Source organism: Atractosteus spatula, chromosome 6 (assembly GCF_055471065.1).
Source record: "Atractosteus spatula isolate fAtrSpa1 chromosome 6, fAtrSpa1.hap1, whole genome shotgun sequence".
Taxonomy (NCBI): Eukaryota; Metazoa; Chordata; class Actinopteri; order Semionotiformes; family Lepisosteidae; genus Atractosteus; species Atractosteus spatula.
Genome location: NC_142711.1, coordinates 64649432 through 64675897, shown reverse-complemented (window position 1 = coordinate 64675897; position 26466 = coordinate 64649432). Strand labels below are relative to the sequence as shown.

The window sequence follows — 26466 nt, the reverse complement described above, 5'->3', positions numbered from 1 at the left end:
CGGCCGGGCCCAGCTTGTCGCGGAGAAGGCGGCGCGGTCCGGAGCCACATGCCCATGCATGTCCCCAGCTGGAAAACCTTGGGACCCTTTGGGAGGAAAAGAGCTCAACTGCAAGCAATTACAAAGCTATTTATGGACATTTAAACAGAATATAGATGTCTTAGTAATGATGAATGTGAAGGCTTTAGGCCAAAGGGACATGGATATTGAAGCTTTTCCAACCCTGTCCTTTGAAAAGTAGTTAATGCCAGTTTGATTATAAATACCCCATGAGGGCTACAGAAAAAAACATGCCAAGACAGCAACATAAAATTAAAGCCAGAATTTATTTCAATTGATCCTAGTCTTTGTCACTTTGTGACAAAAAATAATTCATACATTTGACATCACTTCAGAAATATTTTTGAAGTAAAATGTTGTAATTCAACAAACCCCAACATTCCCATGGTGATTTTCAAAAGCCCCTGGAAGAATATAAATGCCCAGCTGACGCTGCCCTGAAAGTGAATGATCTGAATTGATCTTTTGGTCATGAGAACATTGCCCAAAGTCCCATCCAGCGTGTGAAGCCCTGCATCACCTTCACATCTGACTCCGCTTGCCTTCATCTCTGGAGGCCTGTGTGTGCGAGAGATCCAGCTGTGGAGAGTGGGTGTGTGTGTGTGTGTGTGTGTGTGTGAGAGAGATCCAGCTGTGGAGAGTGGGTGTGTGTGTGAGAGATCTAGCTGTGGCGAGTGGGTGTGTGCGTGTGAGAGAGAGATCCAGCTGTGGTGAGTGGGTGGGTGGGTGTATGAGAGAGAGATCCAGCTGTGGTGAGCGGGGGTGTGTGCGTGTGCGTGAGAGATCCAGCTGTGGCGAGTGGGTGTGTGCGTGTGCGTGAGAGATCCAGCTGTGGTGAGTGTGTGTGTGTGTGTGTGTGTGTGTGTGAGAGAGATCCAGCTGTGAGTGGGTGTGTTTGTGACAGTTTGTGTGTGGAGGCAGTGGGCAGTGTGTTTGGGAGAGATGTGCTGGAGGCATGGCGAGTGTGTGTGTGAGTGTGACAGCAAGAGTGAGACCGATCCGGTCGGGGCGGGGCACAGGCAGGATCCTTGTGGGACGAAGGCTGGGGGTGTGGCGCTGGCGGACAGCTCACTTGCGTGGCTGGTGGATGTGCTGGTTGATGTGATGACTCGGGGGGAGCTTCTCCACAGACGGCTGGGGCTTCTGATGGGCCACCTGGGCAGCCGCAGGAGGAAAGTCCTTGTCACCCTGAGAAACACCAGGAGGGGTTACTACCAGCAGGGCAACACTGCACAGGCCTCAAGGGTATTTACTCTAAAAAAAAAAACTACCAGCCTCAGGCAAGCATTGAAATGATCAATATTCGGCAATCGCGTCCTTAGTTTCTTATGAAGCTTGTGATTGACGAGGACGGTTATTTTTAACGTCTGCGACTGGTGCACCCCAGCCGTCGGGCTCGGGCTGCGTCACGAACGCAGGGAGTGTGTTCTGAAGTGAAGGGCGCAAGAGGGTTAAGTCTTGCAGCCACAGTCTTCACTCTTCCCTTGGGTTCAGGCAGAACTAACAGAGGCCAACCAAAACGAGATTAGCCGCAGCCTAATTAACACCACCAGATACTGAGTAGCAATCACGTAAGAAGGCACTGATTAATCTAATACAAAGCCCCTGAAACTCCCAAGGCAGCACCACCGCAGCTGAAGGGCTCAGGGGAAAGGGCTCCGTGAAGTGCAATCACGCAGGACCGGCCTGTTTTGATTTTTCAGGAGCCAAAGTAATACCGGCGGTTGTTGCACTTGATCAAATACGACAGCAACCGAATTAAGACCTGAAGTGGCACAGTGTTTAAAAAGAAAGGTTTTCGCAGATAAAGGTTATTCAGGATGAAAACGAAATTCATTTTTAAATGACAGACTAATTTATGAGGCTGCTGTGGATGGCTAATGCTCTGTGGCTTGCTTGTGCCCCCCTGAGGTGACTCTTGCGTGGTCTCACATTAATTTTAAAATGATTAACGGGACATTAGCAGGACATCGCAGATCTGCTCCACAAATGGCACTTGTTGCTTCACATCCAGACTGGGACAACGGAGGAATTATGCAAAGGATTTGGAGGACTCCCGGTTGCTCTATTTAACCAGTTCAATATTGCATTTAGTTTCAATCATATAAAAATAATTACAATTAAGGTATTAAGCCACATTTGTGGTGATGAAAATATTCTATAGAGATATATTAAAAATTACAGCTATATTTATACCTCTAGACTCCATTGTCATTGAACGCAGCAGTGAGAACAGATTAAGGTCAACCCTGGCTAGAAAGCAGGACACCAGTGTTAAAAGAGCAGCATTTTTACTCCGAGAACTATTGGAAAGAGGAACATCTGGGTGCAGGAAGACAAGAATGATACCCAGTTTCATTCAGTCCTGCTCACTTGCAGGTCCGTTTCAACAATTTGTAATAACGTTAATGACTTAAGTCGATTTGTTTCTTTCCCAGGCACTCGAAACGAACTGGTTCTGCAGAGATTCAACATTTCCTACACAAATGGAAATATCAATATGTTTAAACTTAAAAAAGTCACAAATTAAAATACAAATACAAAAGTTTAGTATATTAAACCTTCCCTCTTCCCTCAACACTTTTTTTGTTTTCTAGAACTGGATTTTTCTAGTATTTCGATCTGGACTGAAGAAAAGAAACGAAACGCGTTACCTTTGCCACTGCTCCCGAGATGATCAGGGTTGGCTTCGGTGGACTGGAGGGGAAAGAAAAGGAAAAGAGATCAATACACTGGCAGCCATGACAGCACAGAAGAGATCAATACACTGGCAGCCAGAATCTCAATATTGTAACAGCAGAAAAGAGATCAATACACTGGCAGCCATCATCTCAATACCACAACAGCATGCAAGGAACCTCAATAACAACCTCCAACAAAATCTCATTCACTGAAAGCACTGATTCACTGTCTTTACAACAGCCCTGCTAGAACAGTAGACAAAAACACGAGTCCTTTTTTTATCATCAGACACTAAAGAAATGGACAGTAACCTGTTATCTATCTGCCTGCTTGTAAACAGGAATCAGCAGCCATGAGTCTTCCCTGTATCCCAATCCAGTGAAAATTATTCATTGTTTCTGGATTGTCAGTAGGCTGGTCAACTACTGACAATAATGAAAGCACACCCATAAACTCTAACATCGGCCAAACATCGGAACCTGCAGGACTGACACAGTGAACTGGCTCTGGGATAAGTGGGGAGTGCTCTATGCCAGAACAACTGACATGGCAGAATGGTTGCTATGTTCAGTGAAAAGCACCCCATCTCTATCTCCCTACATGCCATCATACCTCCATACCATCACGATTACTCGAACACACTGCCCCCGGCATTAAGGTGCCATTCTTTCATCTAGTTGGACAAGGCAACAGCCCCCGAGTTCCCCACTTTCTTCCTCTTGAAATTAACTTAATTACCAAAATAATTAATGAGATGTTTAATGTTCCAGCCAAACACTAGCATTCCCATATTTCTTGAAGGTAAAGTGTTATCACTCCTCACTGATGTGTTTTCAAACATTCTTATTAGTGCAGCAAGAAGATATTTTCCAATGGCTTCACATGGTCTGTGTGTCACTCATGGATGACTTGAAGAAGAGATTATTTTTTTAATCCCATTAATATTCCAACCTTTTCTTCTTGTTTTGATAAAAAACAAAACACATTTGCAGGACTGCACTGTACCCAGTACCAATCTTTAGATACTAGTGCAGACTTGCAATGCTATCAGAAGATCTGTCAGAACAACAAAAAAAACTATCCTTTCCCTATAAGCACTGTGAGCTGTACCACACAGGAGGAGGTGTGAAACCGTTGCCTAGAGACGAATAGGACTGCGGAGATTATTCTGGATGCTCATCACGTGAGAAGCAGAAATCAGAGCGACAGTGACTCAGTGTCTCAAAGCCACCTCAGCATTAATCTCCCAAGAGCGGAGGCTTAGCAGAGAAAAAGAAGAAATAACTCATCCCTGCACTGCTAGGCCACGCGGTGCGCATTTCTGAATTTCCAACGGCAGCACGGACACACAGCTCATTCCATCGGACACACATCCCAGCATCCTCTTAACATGCCAGCTGAGCACGACGAGACCCGAGTTAAAAGGTCTGGTGCAAGGACAGGGAATGTCAATGACCCCAGAAGAACTGCTGAAGATGCTGTTGCTCACGAGAGGTTTTGGACGGCTTCCCAGGGAACTGTTTAGTAATGAATAGCGAGGCATATCCAGGGCTCAATAAACACTCCTGCCCCTAGACACCTCCTCCAATAAGTGTCACACCCCAAGAGCACTCGACTGACGGTGCAGAAACAAAGAAACACAGTTCACTTCAGCAGGTTCTGTATCACGGTCCTTGCCCGAGCTCCACAGCCTTCTCCACAGAACTAAATGTCAGTGTTCTCTAAACAACACGGAACAACGACGACACCAACAACAAGAGACATCACTTACTATTGTCAAGGACTTGTATATATGTGCTGTACATTTTAAGACTGGAATCATCGTCTCGCACTCAAATCACGTTTCGCGGCTGGGCTGTGCTAAGGCTTTAGTTTTAATTGTAACTACCGATGAAGAAGCGCAACACGAGCACTAATGCCATTGGATGCAAGCTGAGACGTTAAAATGGGCGCTTTGGAAGAATGCAGGAACCACAGAACAAGTATATAATCCCTATACAAATCACTACTTCATCACTTCAACACACATTTTAGGAAACATCTAGCTCTGGGACCAGGACGTAATAAACTGTGGAAGAATAACGCTCTGAAACCCTGCAAGGCCACCCAGTCAGACTGCTCTGTATTGACATCAGGTAGGCAGCCGAATGCCATCTCTCATTTCCAGCCATTGCTCTTCCATATTCGGTTATGACTAAATTGCTGCTCATTTTATTACAGTTGTCAGGGGGAGACCAATTAGCATCTGTTCTTTCAATGCAAATAGCCTGATATCGACTTTGCATGGCAATGACCCTGAGGGCCAGGCAGCTTAACTTCAGCACATTCAGTTTAGCATTTTACTGTCAGACTTAGTGAGCAAAAGGTATCCCTCAAATTGCTTCACTACTATTTTTCTTTTGTTAAAAAGGACAAATTAACCCACTCCTGATTTTCTTCAACAAGTGAAACGAAGTAGATGGAAGGTATGGCTTTGGAGGCTGAAATGCTAAAAGCTGAAAAGGTCACTTTTGAGCTGGCGAAGGGATGTGTCTTCACCCAAGGAAACTGGTGGGTAAGACCGAGATGCAGAACTAGTGCTACAGCTCAAATTCTAGTATTTAGTAACAGTTAGAAAGTTCTATCTGCTGCATCAAAGTCTCAGACATTTTAAGAACAATAAAGGCAGAAGCTATTTACTGCACAGCAGAAGCTACCAAAGACTGAGGCTCCTAAATGCCACTTCAAAGTCACCGTGTGGATGGAGCAGGGGAGACACACACGTTAGGGGAAGGGAGGGGACAGCTGTATATCACCAACGCGTCACAAGGAGACCATTTCCAGCAACAGTATGGAAGACCCACATGTGGTTCCTAAAGATGGGGCTCCAGTGGCTCTAACCCGAGAAGACACCCTTTACTCCGGGAGAAGAGAACAACAGCGCAGGGAAATCACAAGTGTCATCTGTCTTGTTAACTCATTCATCACTTGGCAGCTCTGGAGCACAGGCGAAATGCCCTAATTATGGGAATGTTTAATTAAACTACTCCAATGACAACAACAGCATTTGCAACATAAGGACAAAAAGTTATCCTCTACGCAAGGCTTGATGGGATTTGTAAACCTGCCTGGGATGGAAAATAGATTTTTTCACCTTAACTAAGCACAGCAGGTTGACTTAAATCCTGCTCCACACAGCATGTTGAGCTAATAAGCCAATAAGCTTCACACAGCAGGCCTGTTGAACCCAAATTAAAATCCATCTTCTGACTGAGGGAAGCTAATTAAAATAGTAACGCTTTTTTAAACAATGTTTTTGCTTATGTTTGCTGGAGATTGGGTCATTTTACTAAATTAAAATGCCTTTAACAACAATGAAAGCATAAAATATCTGCAGGGGCAACAGTTCTGTTACACATTTCTGAAGCTTTCCTGTTGTGTAAGCTGCAGATTTATTGTAGTAATTTCTACAAATGGGAAAAATGTCACTTGGTTTCGATACCTGGAAGAAACTCTGAGAATAAAAAGGCTTCCCTCCATCCGAAAGACAATGTTTAAATACAGATAAAGGTCAGGCACACGAGAACAGGCCTCTGGCGCTATTCTGGACAGGGTGGAGACTGATGGCAGAGCAAGAAGAAACTTCACACAGTGCAGAGGACGAAAAGTCACTCTAGAAGCCTGAAGCAACCCTGAATTACAAGAAGCTCAAGATCCCTTCGCCAGAAGCCAGAATATCAAACGCAAAGAGAGCACTGAGCAGATCGCTCAGTCTGCCTCATCACCAAGAGCTACTGCCTCCTGCACCAGATGATGCTGATGCGATACAAGGTTTGCTTTTCCCCTCCTATTGATACACTTCATCAGCAAGCGACTCCACCCTCATGTCGCCAGGGAAACCGCTGATCCAGCAGGAACCTGCGTCGTCCCCCTCCGCAAATATCCGTTCCCTCAGGCCAGCGATTCAGGGCAGCGGTGCCCAGCTGGACAGGTGGGATCAGCAGCTCTGCGCCTCACTGCCTCGCTGTAAATGGGAATTTGTATACCACTGGTTGGCAATAGAAATAACATGATTCTGATCTTGATTAGTTCCCACCTTTTCGTAGTTCTGAGTGGTATGATGCCCAAGCCTGGGATAAAACATAACCCAAATCAAACCTGCACTCCAAAAACGACGCAAGCAGGTCACCAGGCTGACATAACGTTCACAGCTGAGTCGTCGCTCAGAGTCCATCTATCTCAGGTGTAGGGGAACTCCTCTGCCCTGCAAAGCCACAGACCTGCAATCTACAGTCATGATCTAAAGATCTAAAAAAGCCTGGTTTTCATCTGGAACACAATTCCAGAGTCATGTCTTATAGCAGCCACCTCAACAATTCTCTGAGGCCTGGCGGACTCATTAAGAAGTGCAACCTGTTAAAAAGGGGGCTGTTACCTGTGACTACAGTTCAACTAGCTGAGTAGCTGACCTTGGGGGAAACGTACTGACGTTTTGCAAAGCATCTTTAATAAACTCTTTAGCAGTTTCGGAGATGATGAGAAGGGTTAATTTATGGAAATCTAATCCATCCACTGGTATCAGAGTCAAAGATCAAGGAAAGGATTGGGGATCAAGAGCTGGTGCTGGTGAGCAATTCACCGATTTGCGGACCCAGCAGACATCCCAGTGGGTGAGCTAGACAGAGGTCACGCTATTACCGTACTCGCTGCGCAGTCTGCAGCGCCATGGCCCCAGCTGTCCAACAGCAGGTCCCCAGGGGCCCCGGACCCTGTGCCCTACTCAAGCCGGGCCGCAGTCCGCTGTGCAGCACCCTGGGGAGTCCCAGCCCCTCACAGCCCAGGACTGCTGCCCTTACATCTGGACTAGGGGGCCCGGCTGTGCTCTTAATAAAAAAAACACCTTTTTATTTAATTCTCTTTGAGTCTCCTCTCTCCTCTTTTTTTGAGAACAATTTCTTCATTGGAGGGGTGGCACAGTGGCTAAGGATCTGCGCCTGTGGTTGGAAGGTTGCCGGTTCAAATCCCATGGCTGGCAGAGGAATCCTACTCCATTGGGCCCCTGAGCAAGGCCCTTAACCCCAACTGCTCCAGGGGCGCTGTACAATGGCTGACCCTGCGCTCTGACCCAAAGCTTCTCTCCCTGTCTGTGTGTCTGTGTCTCATGGAGAGCAAGCTGGGGTGTACGAAAAGACGAATTCCTCATGCAAGAAATTGTACAGGGCTAATAAAGCGATCTTATCTCTATCTTCATAACAAAGTAAGCATTTTCCGTATTTACCATCAGTTACAGGGACTGCATCTTTGTGAGAGTTCTTTCCATTGAAATGCAGGTGAATTTTTATGATCTTTTTTAGGTATTTTCAAAGTTCGGGGATCTTTATATCACAGCTCTAGATAGTTACAGGAGCCGGACAAGTTGTGCAGGGCTGTTCAATCTGTCTGTGTCTCTGACTGTCGCTTCAACAAACCAGTCGGAAGTTTGGTCACATCACGGGTGCTTTAGAGGCACACTCAGATATCAGAATCTGTTTCTTCTGTTCTCAAGTAGAGGGAGTTGTTACAGTTTAAATCAGTTCATCACAACCTTGCCATGGGGACAGTTTAATAAAACATGCAACCTTTTATTTTAAACGCAGGTTATAACGTGGAGAAGCATTTGTGTTCACCTATCAATGTTTTGTAAATAAAAAGCTAAAAATATTAAAAGGCACAGCACTTCATAATCCCCTTAATCAAAGAAAATTGTTATTTCAGCAAAAGCTATGCCCCTAATCAAAAGCAGTGATTTAAAAAAAATTCAATATACCGTAATGAGTTTTTAATTGCCAGTCTATTCATACAGATGTTGCTTGGTGCAGGATTGCAACAATACATGCTTAGCTTAGCTTGTTCTTGAATAATGGCTCTGTAATTGTGCACAATCAGTGCGCCACTCCACCAGCAAACTCCAGCCACAGACACAGCTCTTCCTCCAGGTGGCACTCACACTCCTGACTAGAAACCTTCCTGAAAGCCAGACAGAGGAGAAACGCATTTTCTGGTATCAGAAGACTATAGTAAAACTAATAATGATTTAATGAAATGGAATAGCGAATTGTTAAGAAATGACAGAATTTATTTTAACTGCAACACTAAAAATCATGGGATCAACCTTCTCACCTGCAGCTACAGTATAGAAATGTATAACCATCATTTGTTTAAGCACAAAAAAAATGGTGAAATAGATTAGATTTGGGTCTTAATTCACTCCTATTCTTGTGGCAAATCTAATAAGTGTTTCCACTTCTTTACTCTTTTAATGGGTAATGATGTTACTTCCACTAACTCCATAACCACAGTCATAAAAAATATTGACACTTAAATCGCTACCATAATAATGATTTTACAGTGCTTTCACAAGCTTGAAATACAAACTGGCAACACTGTTGTGGAAAGATGTGCATCAAACACCTCTGCATGAGAGCATGACACAAGATCAGTGCTTCAGCCTTGGGTCGGCTTGGCAGCATGTGTTTGAACTTGAAGGGCAGGCGCTGGTAGGCAAGACACCCCAGCATGAGAAGCCACGTGGGAATCAAGGAGCCTCTGTCCATTTGCAAGTCTATCACATCAGGACGAATGACCAAAGGCTTGCCCAGGCTGTGGCAAAATACCTGAAGCACAAAGCCCCATATGCTACAGCACACAGACGGGGCTGGACAGATTTAGTGGATCAATTTACTGCTGAAGGACACAACCAAGAAGTGTTTTCGAGGTTCAGGACTACTTGGAGACTGCACTTTAATTTCACTGGTCATTATCGCTGCTCGATCAAATGGAAAACACAGCAGACTAAAATCTGGCCCTCTTAATCTGAGGCAGTTTTGATTGAATTAATCATTCAAACAACAAAATGCAAGAATATGCAGGCAAAAAATGAATGAATTCTTTGATGCTGGACCCTTTGTGGATTATTTGTATTGCACTAGGAGACTTGGCTAAATGGGTGGATGAAGTTCAGTGTAGAGCTCTAACAGGTGACAATTAAAGAACAATGAAAAAGGACTAATATTTCCATGGAAACCGATATCCATCTTACAAAATTCAAATATGAGATCTGCTGGCTCGTGTACTGTACGTCTGCACCTCTATGAATTTTTCCCTGGCCACCTGACAAAGGTTTCAGCACAGAACACAAGCCAGAGGAATAAGGTGCAGGTGATGGTGATGTCCTGTGACTTCTCTCGCTTGAGCAGGGCTCCAGCCCAGCGCAGAGTCCTGAAGAATGGGAACAGGCAAGCGCACCTACACAACACACACAGACCCCTGAGGCCAGACCTGTACACAGGTACCTGGTGCTGTGAGCCAGCAGTGCTAGATTCCATGTCGCATGACACTCAGAACAGAAACAGAACCACTAAATTACTACAGCATTCCTACTGCACCAGCCTTGCTTCCTCTGTTCCACTGCACCTGGACCCCCACTAGAAACTGCTTCAGAGGTTTATTTCAGAAAACTATTCTAATCATTTTCATTCTATTTCAGAAAACTGAAATAAAATCTCTAAAGACGTAACATCCCAAATAATAAAAAAAACAGATTTCACATTGAACTGTCATTACTTTACACAGTCATTGAAGTCACACATCAGATGTGTGCTTTATGAAACTTTAAAGAAGTTATCCAATTATTATTTAGAGCCAAGGACCATTTGTAATTTTAAGCACTTATGTTGCTGGGATGTAACAATCCACTCAAGAAACATGTCAACAGCTAAACAGAACAAAATAACTTGTAACATTTTTCCACTCTTGTTCCTTAACTTAACTCTGAAAGGTAACAACAAAGGAAATAAGTCAGACTACCTATAGCCTGCTCTCTTCAAAACTCCACCCCCACAAGCACAAGAGACTGCTTTTTGGCAAAATTTCACACTTTGATGGAAAAAAAGTCATGGTATGACAGCTGCACCATCTTCAAACTCACTTTCAAGCTGCTGAGCTCTGAATCTTGACGCAGACAGTTTCTGTGCGACTAGTGAGCACCTATTCATGAACTGCGAGCCGGAAGACACGACAGACCCAGAGCTCTGCGACGTCTGCATGCTCTCTGGGGAGGGAACGAGCCTGCTCCGCTGTGGCCCAGAGTTACTCTCTGTGGGACCCGACAGTGGAAGATCACGCTTGCGTCTCCATTCTTCCGCCTGCTTTAGCAATGGAAAGAAAAGCCAGGACACATCTATTCAAAACATCTGGGCGTGTCCAAGTCAATTCCCCTCCCCTCTATGAACTATGTCGTTCTCATAGCACGTGCCGACGGAGCCCCTGGGCACCTGCGCCCCTCGTCTGAACCTGGAGCGAGGGGTTGGGAGGTCGAGACGGGCAGCAATAAAACACTAGATTGCCTCTTTCAGAATACCTTTTAAACATGTATAAAGTGTTTTAGCAAGTGTCTGTGAATTCACCAGAAAGCATCAGTTATTCAGTATGATCAAACAAACATTTAACCTTCTCATCCATAATAGGATCAAACATCTACAATGCCCTCCAAAAGCATTAGGAAATCATCATCAAGAATTATTCTTACTTAACAGTCAGTTTGCAGTTGTGAACATGTGATTCACATGAATGACAAGTACAATATTTATTTTATTTTTGAGCAATTCCATGCACAAAGTCGATCATATTACATCAAAAACACCAGGGTGTCGGTTAATTGAGTGACCATACGTGCTGGGACACATTTGTCTCCATTTGTGCATTAAAAGTCAGTGTTTGGTTGCACGTCTCTTTGGTGGAATAACTGCTTGAAATCTGTGACCCATCAAGCTCACCAAACTCTTTAAGTGATCATTTGAGCTGCATTTCTAGAAAGGATACTTCCCATTACATTTTTGTTGATGGCCAGATTGATACTCTGCCATTCTCCTACAATTTCATCATCAGAGTACTAGTGGGACACCGGCGTCCAAGATTTTTGCTTGCAGTTGTCATGCCTTTTACAGAACAATACACAGACACCCACGGTATGACAGTGCCACTTGTACACTCAGAGGTCAGAGAAATCACTGTGGACCAAAGCAATCTCCCATTCCAGGTGGGATGGTTCTGGTAGCCTGGAGCTGCCTGTGTGCTCAGTCATGTGACCTCAATTCCTTCCGCAGCACGTAGAACAGCTTCTCGTTACAAGCCCCTCACTACCATGCTGCAGAGCTGCTCGCCAGCTAGGACTGCGCAAGATACACATCAAAAGCCACTGCCATGGGAGTCAGCATTTCCTCTTCTAACAAAATAAAATCCTGAATAAAAAATATATATATTTTTAAAGGGGATCCCATCTCTCTCTGGGCACCTCAGGCTAGAGCTCACCATAACACATCACTCTTTCGCACTGAATCCATTAATCTGAAAAATCCAAATGACATCTGACAAGCAGTCTCCAGACAGCCCCGCATGGCTTGCTTTTACAAATGTGCAATTTTTCCACCAGCCACCTGCTCTCTCTCCTCAGCAAGGCCATCTTTACCCACAGGAGGAGAGCCTGTAAAGGCTGCCAGTGCACATCGCGCCGGGGAGAGAAGGGGCAGCTGTTCCCTCCGCGCTGCGTCCCGACTCGCGCTCGCAGGGCTGGCGGATTAGACGATCACCGTGACAAAGACAGCTAGGGCCAAAACACAAGTGCAGCGCCGTGCAGGCAACAGCTGTCCCCGGGCAGATGTGACGTGATCATCCCTGGCCAACAGGCCGAGCAGAGGGCTTGGCAGAGAATTTCACAAGACACGTCTGCAATTCAGTTTGCTCAACGAGCTCCGTTCTGCTCATGCTCGCATTTCAGAGCAGCACGAGGCGAGAAGGGAACCCTGTGAGCTCCTGCTCTGTGCCCTGTCCTTTATTGTACAGAAAAACCAGGGAGGGGAAGGGTATTTCACCCAGATTTCATTCACAGACGCAAAACAACCTGCAAACTGTTGCTTGGCTGGAATAAAACAGATTCTTATCATGAAACAGGAAGCCTGTGACAGAGGGGCTGTGACATGCCCAGGTTAGACCATATTCGGATTCTTCATTTTGCAGAACCAATGTGTAAAAGGGTGACGAGCCGTAGAGATGGCTCTCATCTGCAGAGCTGGAGCTGTCCATTGTGGTGCAGCATGAAAGTGAAGTATGTTTTTAGCCTCAGGACACAGGTGGCTCACAGGACATTGACTAAAGGGTCTCAGAATCTTTAAATTCCGATTGATCCTCGGAAGTCTTTGCAACACAATTTATACATCTCACTGAAGCAATTTCAGAACATGTAGAAAAAATCTAAACACAGAATTGTAAATGTTTCTTATCGCTTTCCAAGTCCAGTTAATGAACACACTACCTTGAGGCTGTCAGGATGGGTTAACCGGCAGGACTCGACACTGAAGGGTTGGGAGCACTGGTGCAGCGCGATCCGTCATTAAGGTAGCTCAGAAGCGCTAGCTAACAAAAACTAGCAGTTTCAATGGGCTCCACATATTTCTTGTGCATAGTTCAGGTGGGGAGCTGCATCAGCATGCGTAGGCTGCAAAGGAACAAGTAAAGGTTTCTTCCATGCAGAAAAGAGAAGAAAAGATACACAACATTTCGGCTGTGGATCCTTCTTTTGTTGATTCTCACACCTTAAGAAGGCTCAACAGCCGAAACGTTTTGTTTCTTTCCTACTCTTTTCAGCAGGGAAAAAACCTTTTCTTGTGCGTATGAACATCAACCTCCCCCACCGGCAACCAGCCTTATCTAGTTTTCACCTGGTGTCCTGCACTCATTTCGGTGCCCGAAGTCTTATCAAAAATAATCCAAGAGGCAGCGGCTGACATGGTCATAGGGCCACTGTTGGTTTGCAGGCGAGGACGTTCCTGATCCAGAAGTTGCGATTACTCTGTTCCAGTGGCTGTCCCACGTCCACTAGTGATCGAGTAGACGTTGTCGGGACCTGCTTGAGTTAGCCCAGTAGCAGTGAGACACACCTGCCAGTCCCATCTCTGTGTTGGAACCTAGAGAGCCAGGCTGCCTGCCTCTTTAAAGGCAAGAGGATGAAACCTTCTAAAACAAGCTTCGTGACCACTCTGTTCTGTGCTACAACAGCACAGCCCCAAGTCAAATGCCAGATATAAATGTTGCACTTCTAGGCTGCAATTTATAGCGCTTTATACTTCCAGCATCTCTCCAGAATGTGAAAAGCCTTTGCATGACACACCAGCAAGTCAGTGAATCTGAGAAAGTCAGCACTACTACAGTAAACATTCAACATTTAAATATGCAGTTAACCTAGGATTAACATTTTACTTTATTTCCAATTAAAAATTAAATATCTTAAACTCTTTCTAGGAATAACTGGTGTTTCTTCTGCTGCTGTGGATGGTGAAACTAAATTCCTGGAAATAAACAGGCTCACAAGGGGGCAGGGGGAGTGTTCCCGTAAGGAATCGGCAAACTGCAGTTTGGACAAGATGGGAATGTTTTAACTCCAGAAAAAAAAATCAGTTTACTCAGAAATATAGCCTTTGGAGGATACAAATCAAAGAATGGCTCAAGTTTTCACATGGGTTTAATTAAATCAGCTGAACTTGTACCCAATGCGAAATAATTTCACAATTTCACAGTGCATTTGATTTTCATGTTGCCATGTTGAGGATGTGTGTGCCTGAGTCCAAATGTCTCCGAGAGGAACATTTTAAAATGGCCCCGTGAATTCCAGCTCAGGTCTCCAAGACCACTCCAGCACAGACACGCATCAGCGGACAGAATAACTTCCAGCAGAGAGGCGACCCGAGAGTTCAGCTGGTCTCAGTGCCTTTCTCAGTTTCTTGCACAGCATTGCCTTCAGTTTTATTCATGTTAGGGATAAATAAGACTTTAGGATTAAGAAACCAAGTTATTCAACTGCTCAAATCTGCAATTGAATAATAAAAGGTATTTAAATATCTGTGTAGTATTATCGCAGGAAACTGTTTGTATTTCTGTAATGTACTTTACAATCAGTAGAATTTGAAAAGGCTGCAGAGTTCAAATGTGTTTCAGGTTTGCTTGAAATGCCACACAGAACAGATCAATCTTGCCTATTAGCATAGCTCTTGACTTGTTATCATGACCTACTTTCTTGTTTCTTTACTTAAGAAGAAATTACTTCCACCTCACTGGCCCAAACCACGATTAAAAAAAGGACATCCAAGGACTAGCACTGAGCCACTCCAGGCTTTTCAAATCCTCCACAATCAAGACACAGGTGCATTTCAGGCTTTTAAGACCACAATTTATTCAGAGTCAACACTTAAATTGAACACTGATCACTAGGTTTTACATACTTTATGCACAATTACTTTAGCTTGTAAAACCTGTTATTGTTTTAAATTAACATGGCTGAGGAACCATTTTCAAACATAAGGAACAGTTTCAATAAACAATCCCTTTAAATGCCCTTACAGTACCTCTCACTCATTACTTCCAAGCACATCCTGCAGTGTTGTTTTTACGATTTTGCTGTCTTCGTCTGAACTGTGGTTTTAGATACAGTACCTTCACCCCTACAATCTGGAGGTTGGGGATGACTTACTGGTAATCATGCCATCATGGTTTCCTTCTCATTCTATATATTCCAAGTTGTTAATTTTTTGGCTATGGACTCCAGGCACTCAAAAGTGAGACAGGGTGATAGGATATTCACAGTTCATACGAGCCTTATTACTCAACGACAAACAACTACTGTATCAGCTACTGTTCAACACCAACAAAGGGGCTCAGTATGATAAATTCTTCTTAGAGGGTTGAACTAAACTGATTATATTAAAACTAAAATTCTTAATAGCTACACTCATCGTGTTTTATTTTTCACATCCCTCTGAGCAAAAGCATAACAGATCTACGGATCAGGTACCTATACATGCAGGCTTATACAGTTCTGAAAACCTGGATTTAGAATACAGTACTGCATTCTACGTGGGTATATAGTATACCCCTAGTACACTCCTTCTAGTATTCTACAGACAACTAACTCGCAACATCTTGCATAGAAATAACTTAAAAAGAAGCAGCCTTTTTGTTACATTGGCTCCTATATCAAACTGAAAGATGAAGATAGAGATCCTTCGCAATTTACCATATTGTGCGTACTACTGGGCATGTTATAAGCAAATACGAAAATCCAAACAAGAAGCCCATGTTCGTTGAGGCAGCGTGTGGAGGGGCTGTCTGGGCAGGATGGGCTCTCCGGAGGGGAGACTCTACGAGGCAGGGAGCCTGGGGTAACTGGCTCCTCAGGAGGGTTTGAAGAGGTGCCAGTGTTCGAGAGCCCACACACGCCCACAACACTCTGTGCTTGGGAGCTGCCAGATGTAATAAATTCAAGTCACATCACTGGAAGAATTTGTTTCAAAATATCGGATGGATCTGTGGGTTTAAATAATAAAAGCTTTCCAGTTGTATCTCAAAGAACAGCTTTTTCACTCAACTACTTCAGAACAGTGCTTCTGCCACCCTCTACGGATGTCAAGTCATAGCTTGTCAGCTGTCAGTAAAGAGGGTTTCTGTCAGCGTGGGGTCCTCAGTACCTGACACCACAGTAAGGGAGTAGTTTTGATCTTAAGTTATTTTATATATGAGAAACGCAGAAATATTTGTTGCAATCTAGTCAAGTTACTTTCCTGTACAGTAAGTTCTAAAAGCAAGAACAATGAAATGATAATGAAAGACACATGCAGCTGTTAATCCCATCAGTGCTTGGTGTTGTTGAAAAGCCGGAAAGAGGGGCCTGGTAAGCTCCCCCCAGCCCCTCCGAGAGAGACCTGTGCAGACGAAGGCGGCGGGGCCCTCCTGGGCCCAGGGCTGCGCTCGTCAGGGTGAGCATGAATCTTCAGTCCTCACAGCAAGGGCAGCTGCCAATGTGGCGGCTGGTTGTCCTCTACAGCTTCAGGCCACCAGCAGCACAAGTACGAAATCTCACTGACGCTTCTTTGCAAAATACAGGAATGCCAATGTCCTCATAACAGCTGCAAAAGATGACAGGATGTTTTGCTGGTGACTGTGCCTGCTCGTCCAGAGCGGGGGGATACAGTACTGGGGATGTTTGTTGCTCACTGCAAACATCCTGTGACTTATAGCACTTAATGAAGGCAGGTGATAAATATGGCGGGTCACCTACGGGAAGCAAACTCTGCACTTTGCAGACTTTGTGCAAGGTTGACAGCTCCTGATAAACTACACCCACTGTTTGGTTTACAACCTGCTGGTGAGCCGCTGAGCTTTACAGGCTGTGAAACACCTGCCTTCACAATATCCACTCATAAAGGAAAACCACACAGCTGCTGCCCCCTGGGCTTGTCATCTTCTCCCCTCCTATCCCCACGGTGACGCTGACAAAGCTGACAAAGTACTGCAGTGCAATGGGGGACCCATGTAAGGAGGTTCTCTCACCTACATCTTGAACAACAGTTTATCGTTCTCATGATACTTGCCCGCTGTCTTTTCTGCTTAAAAGACACATGTTCAGCTTTTCCGATAAACCCTAAAGCACGCCTCGCTTTTCCGAAATGACTCCAGGGACATGGACTGGATTTTGTATGCTCCTCAAGTCATGCTCTATTCTGCTGCCAGTTCGCTGCCGTGTGTGTACTGTGTGAATGCTAACCCCTTCTGAAGAAAGTTAACCGTTTTCTCCTTCATTACACAAATTCCTGGAAATCAAGATAGAACTGGATTGGACAATCAGTATTTTTCCCATTTCAAGTCCATATCCTAAATGATAAACCCTTTCATTTTACACAGCATATCATCTTCACGAATAAATCTGCATCCTGCTTCCAGAGATCCTTCTCAACAGACAATCAAGCTTTCGCAGTCTTCTCCACGCACCGGACAGTTCTCCCAGGCTTAGGTCTCCCTTTGTTAAGGGTCAGTATCCCACCACAGACTGGGCCGGCTCGAGTGCCGCGCCCTTGCTGTCCTGGGGACTGAGCTCCGTCCTTGTTCATTCTCCTCTCAATGTCATCTTGGAACGGTTCTTTGTCACATAGAACATAGCCAATCCGGTATTTCTGCACGCTCATATGCTGTTAGTTAAACAACTTTTTACTAGCTACTGCAGCTCTTCCTTCAGACCTGCCTAGCTGAGCTTTCACAGTCTTCTCCACACTCAAGCCAGCTCTTAAAGGCTTAGGTCCCCCTTTGCGAAGGATCAATGTCTACATGGAGGTGCTCCAAACCAGCATCCTGCCCAGCTTCAACTTCAGTTCTCTTCTCTCCCTTGGTTGTGCAATTCCTTCTTTTTGGTGATTGTTGCTTTTTCCATCACTGTTCTTGATTTAATCTCCATGTACCACTTTCGACCTACAGGCATTCAATTTATCTGAATTGTCCGACCCATTCGTGCTCTTCACTTCGATCTTGACTTCCCTTTTTATTTTTCTGAAGAATTTCAAGACTTCAGTTGTAACTGAGTTTAGCCTCGCTCCAAATCCATCCATACAATCCATCCTCTCATTCACAAACTAATTACTTATCTGCAAAGCTGACAAACTGGCTGCCCACTTCTGTCCCCTCGCCCAGAAGTTCAAATGCCACCTGCACCACGGCTTCCTCGTGAACGTTGAACGAGAGGAGAAAAAGCGTGCCTCCCACCTCTTCCTACAGCTTCCCATCAGCCACCTCATCCAGAGCTGGCCATTCAGTGTTCAGCTTTCCAACCAGACTTCTCTCTCTCTCTCTCCAGTCAACTCCAGCTGTTCTCAGTATCTCTCCCCGCCTTCGCCAGCAAACTCCATGTTCAGTCTTTTCCACTTACACTTGTAAAATTAAATTGTCTCTCCTTAGAAATCACGTGCTTTCTTATTCAGGCTGTTTTCAGGAAAAATCCGACAATGTTTTCCAGGAAATCCTGCCACACCTGACACTTAGCACATCTTCTTTTATACATCATATTTCAAAACATGTTTTCTGTGCAGAGTTATGCGTTTGGTTTATGTTTACATACATTAACAAAAAATGTTCACAAATACATTTACTTCAATTTCTTTCACTTGACTTTAACAATAAGCATTTGGGATAATAAGCGACTTCCGTTTGAAGACCAATTTGATTGTAAATGCTTCTAAACAAAGGCAAGTAAGTTAAACCTCCACAGCGGTGAACTCCGATTCTCTGCGAGGTTAATTAGAAACATCTACTTCTTTCATAATGGATGGGTCTTTGTACAGTGAAGAAAGTGAGGCTGATGAATACTAACAGAGTATTTTGGGAGAGCATTATAATATTTCATACATACAGACCATCAGCTGCAGCCAATTTCAAGGAATAATAGAATATTCAGACAAAGGCCGGCATAAAACTATAGGGAACTTTGCAAAGCTCTCTGGAGATTATGGAAGACCTCGTCTCCTGTCACTTTACATAAATACGTCGAAAAAATTGATTCCAATTTTTTCATATTAATGTGTTAAACCTGTCTTGTGTCACACAAGCTGTACGGCTAATTTTTTTATTAATCCTTCTAAATCTAGAGAAGTATGATTTGTACCCATTTATGCAGCTGGGCATTTACTAGAGCAATCAGAGTGAAGTACTTTGCACAAGGGTACAACAGCACTGAACCAACAACCTTCCCATTCTGCACCTGACCACACCTCTGCACGGCTGCCCTACTTTCACACTGATTCTTAATGTGCTCCTGCTATCTGACTAGAACAAAATCAGAACAGGAGAACTGCCCATTGTACACCTGGGAATCAATTGTATAAATCAGCAGTCTACAATACATCATTTTATGGCATCTTTGTAATTCACACAAGTCTTTAGAATTTGCACATAAAAATCAATAACTTTTAATTATGAACATTATATTTCTCTAGAACTGCCACATGTGGCATATGAGGTCAAAACCACAGTAAATGAGGAAACAGCCTGAAGTGCAATCAGTTCAAAATGTTTGCCGATTTACAAGTCTATAGAAATTCAATCATACATCCTGTTGGCTCCTCTGTCAAACTCCTGGAGGAATCGATCACGGACAAAGGAGGAAGGTCAGTACGAATCTGTTAACTGGATGAATGCGACAGTAAATGCCTTAGAGCTTCGAAGAACTACAAATGATAATACCTCGTTCACAAAGTGTTTAAAGGATCACAAGCAATTCCATGAGGGAAAATAATACTGTTCTGAAAATTCCAGTTAGAAGCATTGCAATAAATGTTAATGAAAGACATTATATTTATAAAACAAAGGTAACAATGAGAGATCACTCATTTTACCGAATATGATTACATCCTTGTGGCAAAAAAGCAAGATTTTTTTTGTAGTTTTTGTATGGTAGAGTTGTCGCACTTCTTTACAAAACCAGACATCACATCAAGTCCTCATAGCAATTTTGGGAGCTCTGTCGGGATTTTCAATTAAGTGCATTACCCTAAGTGTTTTTAATTAGGGTTTTTAAAGAAGATCGTTGGTTTAGAGTTTAAAGACAGTCATAATCTTAAATTGTAAGATGACCAAATTACATTAAAATTTCTGGATCTATTTGATGGCTCTGTTGTCAATTTGACAAAAGGCTTTGTCAGTTAGGAAACGTTGCATTGATAACATCAGTCAAAGTCATCAGCTTTTAATCTTCATCTTCAACCCTGAGAAAAACCATCCTCCTGCCTTCAAGTCAAAGGCAGTAACATCAAGACATGATTTTCTTCCACCGGTTTTTAAGAAACCTCAGACACAGATGTTCACAATGATGAATTCAAGGTGCACTGAATGTGATATCACCTTTAAAGTAACAACATTTTATGTAGATCTGGTGAAAAGGTCATGACATATGGATAACATTAGTGATGAAACCACTGGGCAATAAAACATGCTCTTTGGACAGGGCATAGTCAAAATGGAAAACAAAATTCCTGGTAGGAAAGAAATGCTGCAACATGGGGTGAAGATCATCACTTTGTACCATTACTGTAAGTAAGGAGTATAAAAAATACACTCCACAACACTACGCAATCCTTTCAAGCTGTAGAATTCTATAGTTTGGCACATGTGTCCATTCATCAAAAACGTGGTGCTGAATGATTCATCTGACCAGATCACATTTCTCTACTTCAGGACTTGGTGGTTCTCATTTATACAAGTGCTTCCTCTTTTTTGCCCACTACCTGTAGCTACACACTGAAACATACCAGCATTTCCTCTTAAAATGTGATGACATCATGCCATAGGGCATCAATCCCGTGTGTCAGCTTGCACTGGACCACTCTGGATGAGAAGCTTTGGCTCAGTTCCAGGCAAGAGGCATCTGAATGTCAGTGGAGTCAGTGCGAAACCTCAGATTTCAGCACTCTGTAACTTCCCAGCTACACAAGCAATCAAACAGCAATTCTGACTTCAGCCTTCCCATAGAAAAAGGGAAAACAGGCAGCAAATTTAATGAAACTGCTAGATGGTGTCATGCTAGGGGTGTCCCGATTTGTTCTGGAACAATCCTGTGACGCCAGACCTCTGAAGAATATTTGTCTTCTCCGAGGAAAGGTTAGGGATGTGTTATCAACAGCAGCGCCAACCTACGCCTTGCAGCTATTCTCAGACAACAGGCGGTCATTACCTTTGGCTCCAGTGCACAGCGCTGATATGCAATCATCCACACAAAAGAAAACCGAAGGAACCCAGCAATTGGGCTGGGAATGGTTTTATAGAGCAGTTAACTCTGCAGTGTTCAGCAGCTTGAGACAGCCAGGTGACATGGACAGAGACTGGGACTTGCAGAGCCCAGGGAAGAGGGAAGCTGCTTGGTAACTCGTAGCAGCTCACAGTATGCAACACAAATGACACACCTTATTCTTCTCCCATTACTGCGACACGTCTGGTTAACAAAGTGGCAAATTTAAAATGGAACAAATTAAGAAATCTGAATTATTGGTGTTTGAAGGAAAGGATGGCAACCACAAAGTCTGTGTGGTCCTCGCTGAATATTTAAGTTGCTGCATTTTGGACTGGGGGTTATTAATAGATAACTCTGCGAAGAACAGTATCCATCCACCTACATCTGGACTAGTGAACTGCCACAAAAGAGTCAGAATAATCTCATTCTTTAAACCTGCAACACTTGAACTGCCCCAGAATTCCCTGACACTTGAACTGCACCAAAACAAATAGCACAAGGCACTGATCTCTTTTGGAGAATACCTATGTTGCTTTTAAAAATGACACTCTTGCCTCTTCCCCATGTGATATTTTTAAAATAAATCACAAAACTGGTTTCACCAAAGACTGTAAGAACTACTGAGATATACTCTGCACTAATAAAGAGATCAGGCTTTTTCAAAGCAAGCTCACAGTGCTGATTTAGCTGGGCACAGATAAGCCCTAAGCCTCTACACACTCTCATTCAGGTGAAATCGGTCATCAGACAGCAGTGTTAAACACAATTATGTTTTAGAGGGAAAACCACAACTTATCCAGTTCATAGCTGAAATTGAAGACAGTTTTCCAGCTGGGTTTCGTTTAATAACAATCTGTTGGACATGAATGGGTTTCACAAAGACTTTAAAATCAACCACTTAAATCTTATCAACAATATTTCAATAAGAAAAGAGCCCAGCCTTAGACTTTCACAGTACTCTTCTAGGGCACTAAAGAAGAAAGTCAGAATAAGGGACATGAAAAAAAACACTATCACGTATAATAGATTTACTTTTGCCACAAGTGCCAATTCATTATCACAATCTATTCATACATTATCAAAGCACCTTAGACACTGGCATGAAGAATAACAGAAGAAAAACTTTAGTGGAGGTTAAAGAGGAAAAAGTAGAGCCTCTAGCCTCTACGAACCACTAATCTAACCTCATCAGGGGTTTTGCAGTGCTCTCAAAAACTGCAGCTGTAATTTTACTGCATATTGGCATTTTCCCATTCAATTCCTTTTGGAAAGTAAGGGATGCGCATATCCTTTCAGTCATATACGGGAATGTCTTACGGAATGAGCAGAAGAGCTCATTCTCAATCCCTTCACAACTCTGCACCTCCAATCCCCGCCACAGAGCCCCGCACAGAGCCCCGCACAGAGCCCCGCACAGAGCCCCGCACAGAGCCCCACAGCAGGCCTGTGGGAACGGCTCACCTGCGGCCCTGCTCAAGGCTGGAGTGAGAAACAAATCACCCAGCCTGGTGAATTCCTTTTACAGAAAACCGCAGCTAGCGGCCTTGAAAAGACGATACAGAGCTTGAAAGAAAAAGTTGAAGGACAAACTTATATTAGGGCGGAACATTCAGAAAAGCTTTTGAAATAATCTTGGTATTCTAAATTGCATTTGTTTGGTGCTTTTCACATGGGAGGGGACGCATTTCATCCCCCGCTCAAGTGCAGCCTCCCCGCGGGGAGGAGAGAGGAACCGCCTCTCCACACGAATGCAAGCGGGAAAGAAGAAGCGACACCCACACAGGAGGTGCTCCAGCCCAGATTCGAACCCAGGAGCAGGAGCTGCGAGACGGCACTGCCAAATGCCCGGCCACCCTTTAACGAGAGAACGGAAGGAAAGTAAAAACCTGCTGACAGCCTGCGAGGCGTCAGAACACACCCCTGCAGCAAACAGCCCAGGAGAGATCTGAAAAAAGAGCGATCAAGCCCTTCGGGTGACGGCATTACCTACCGCAGGGAACTCGGGCACTTGGACCTTTATCACCAGCTCTCATTTACTGCAAGCTGTTTCCAACGCCAATCACACGCGAACAGTCTGCTGGAATGCCTGCAGCCAAGTCGTTGTCAAAGCTGAGAGCACACCCCGATATCTGGGTGACCGCAGCACCTAACTTCAGGGCTGCTGAGTCCCGTCCTCGGGGTGCCCCGGCCAGGGGGCAGGACACCCCCTTCAGTGGGGCTCAGGTCAGGCCACTGCACGGTGTGGTGAAATTCAACACTCTGATTCTTGAGGTGCCCTGGCGATACCTCAGAGCTGGCTTAAAGAGCTGTACCAATGAGCCCTCAACACCTTGCTGCCATTTCAGTGAAACAGCGTCAGAGCCTCTTTCCCTCGCCAACTTCCCAGGAGGGCAGATTCATGCAGCGATGATTCCACCTCCACAGCAGACAAAAGAAGCCAGTTTTTTTTTCTTAGTTTGCAACCTCTTGTTTCCTTGTCTCAACATACTCTCTGATCTCGTGCTTGAGCGCAGTGTGACTTTTAGACTCATCAGAGCGCAACAGGCAATCAAACAGTTTTTGGTTTGCCAAAGCACATCGTGGCATGTAGCTATTGCCCTTTCTGGAGAAGAGGCCTGCGACGTGACCTGGAGCACCGTGGTCTAGATGTTCAGGCACCACTGTTGTGCACAGATATTTCCACACTCTCCCACTTGCGGCGGCTGTTCATTTACACTGTGCCATACCCCCTCGATAACCTGTTCGCTGATATTTGAGCTTGAGAAAGCAGAGCACGGGCTCAGCCCAGCAGGGCCCAGTGCAGCACGGTTCAGTGGGGGGCTAGCCCCTGCCGTTGTTTCAAGCACTTTGATCTTAAACATGCCAGACTCTCACCTGCTGCTCTCATACTCTTTGCTGTCCTTGTCCCTGTCCTGTGCCGACTCTCCAGATCCCTGGTGTTTCTGGACAATTCGCATCCCACCTGCCTTCACTAACAAAGAAGAGACGAGAAATACAATTAACTCCCAGCAGAAAAGTAACCCCCCCACCCTCCATCACAAAACCGCAATGTGATAAATTTATAATCCTCACAGCCTCTCAAAGACAAGCTTCCAATCTCTAAAATATTGCATGCTCCAGCAGTAGCTTAAGCAGACTTTTGCTCCTAAAGTTAATAATAAAAAAAGCAAATGTCCATGTGAATCGAACAAGAGTGACAAAGCAGTCTGCTACAGAATGATTCAGGTTGCAGCTTCTTCTGTTCAGGTACAGAAATGCCTTTAATGTACTGAACATATGCATCAGTATCTACATTCACAGGGTTTAGAATGAGCAAAATAGCCAGTTCATCTTATTGGGGTTATTCACAACATCACTGCTGACCAGGAGGTCTTTTCTGTCAAGCTGCAGAAACTGATTCTTACACATCTCAAATACCGATGTAAAAAATATTTTCGTACATCTTAAAATTGTACCATTGGGAAATTCTGACGTTACACTGGACCACAAAACAACGCCAAACTCTTCAGTTTTCCGTTTCGGGTGACGTAATTGACACGTTTAAATATTAAAAGCAGAAACTACATCTACCGCGTGCTGAGACTGAATGAAATTTCTGGTACGGGTACACATGAGGAGATTCACTAGGCTTCGGTGGGCACTAAGTTCCTCACGGAATAGTGCACGTCAAACGTGAAGCAACACCGGGCGATACCAACGGCCAAAAAAACTGGAAAACGTAACTTTGTTACACAAAGCAAAATTTCACAGAGAAAAGCTTAGAAACAATGTCCCCTCTCTTCAGTGAACATTCAGACGTTCAGGCGCAATTAAAAGTTCTGTCTTTTCAAGGAGGTGCTTGGAAAAGCGCTCAAGATTAATTTTCCCGATAATGGACGAAAGAAAAAGTGCTCAGAACAGCTGTACTTAGATTTGTCCACGTCTGTACAGCCGGACTATCCAATCCTCTGTCTAAATCTCGCATGTTGAACGTACTTAAAAAAATACATGCGATATGTTATGGGAAACAGAAACATGCACTAAACGTACTGTTACAGAAATATTATCTTTTATGAATGCACACAAATAAGGAAATGGAGAAAACGAAGATCAAGTCGAACTCGTTCTATGTTACAACAACTACTCTTGTCTGTCACATGTTTGGGTGATGCCCTATACGAAACGCACATTTCAAGGGAATTATTAATTCATCAGCCATGTTAATATTGATAATGAAGAATTCAAGACTTTAAAAATAATAACACCAATTGGAATATAATGTTAAAATCATGGTTACTCCCTAAAAACAAAGAAACGTTTTTTTTCTTTAAAATTAAAACGTTAATTCTTCGGTTTCAGAACAGGTAGAAGTGTGCGACAGAATTTCGAGTAGTTTTGCAGTTATTCTGCAAGTATTCACGAAGTAAAAAAAAACCGACAATAACAGCAATGCAGGGAAAATACCAGCAGGAAGATGTCCAGCTTTGGTTTCGACTTTCTCTTTTGGAGGCGAGGACATGTTTGGTTTACTGGAATGAAGACAATAAGCCCCCTTTCGGAAGTCAAGGTGTTCCTTTCCCCGGATCTCCACCCGTGCTCTCTCTCTCTATCTCTGCTGCCTCTCTAACCTGCCCCAGGCAGCCAACGTGGCTCTCCAGCTGCCCCACTGCTGGGTAATACTCCCAACGTGATGACGTCAGCCGACGCGCTGGCTGCGGCGGTAGCCAGCGCTTGATGTCGAAACGGTTCAAAGGGCGGCTGTGGCTTTGTCGCACGAAAGTAACGGCGCAGTGCAACTTTTCAGCACCACTTGAAGCTCAAAATTAAAACCAAAAAGGCCGTATAGATGAAGTTTAGCGAAGCAGTATAAGCGCAGACTTTCCTTTTTTTTGCGTTTGTGTGGGCCGGGCAGAGGCGGTCGGGTAGTTCATCTCCAAACGCTGCATTAGCCGGAGCTGGGAGAAAAGTTCACACTGTAGCCATCCTGGGTCTCTGGAGGCGAGACTTGGGAGTGCAACTCGGGCTTCGCTGAAGCACCATGCAGGCATATTGGGACGGAGCCCAGCCTTCAGAGAGCTCCTGACTACTGTTGTGCGCGCTGCACTGCTCTTGTTAGAAATGTTAGAAAAGAG

At 44.3% G+C, this 26466-nt stretch overlaps 1 protein-coding gene across 1 annotated transcript; it reads right to left on the bottom strand.

Moving 5' to 3' along the window:
- Window positions 1-310: 310 nt before the first annotated feature.
- On the bottom strand, window positions 311-26026 carry dap (death associated protein). Its single transcript, XM_088919691.1, has 4 exons — window positions 25799-26026; window positions 24230-24326; window positions 2715-2757; window positions 311-1248 (listed from the first exon to the last, which is right to left on the bottom strand). Exons 1-4 carry the CDS (start codon window positions 25851-25853, stop codon window positions 1129-1131), a joined length of 315 nt encoding a protein of 104 aa, XP_088775817.1. The 5' UTR covers window positions 25854-26026; the 3' UTR covers window positions 311-1128.
- Between the last annotated feature and the right edge of the window lie 440 nt (window positions 26027-26466).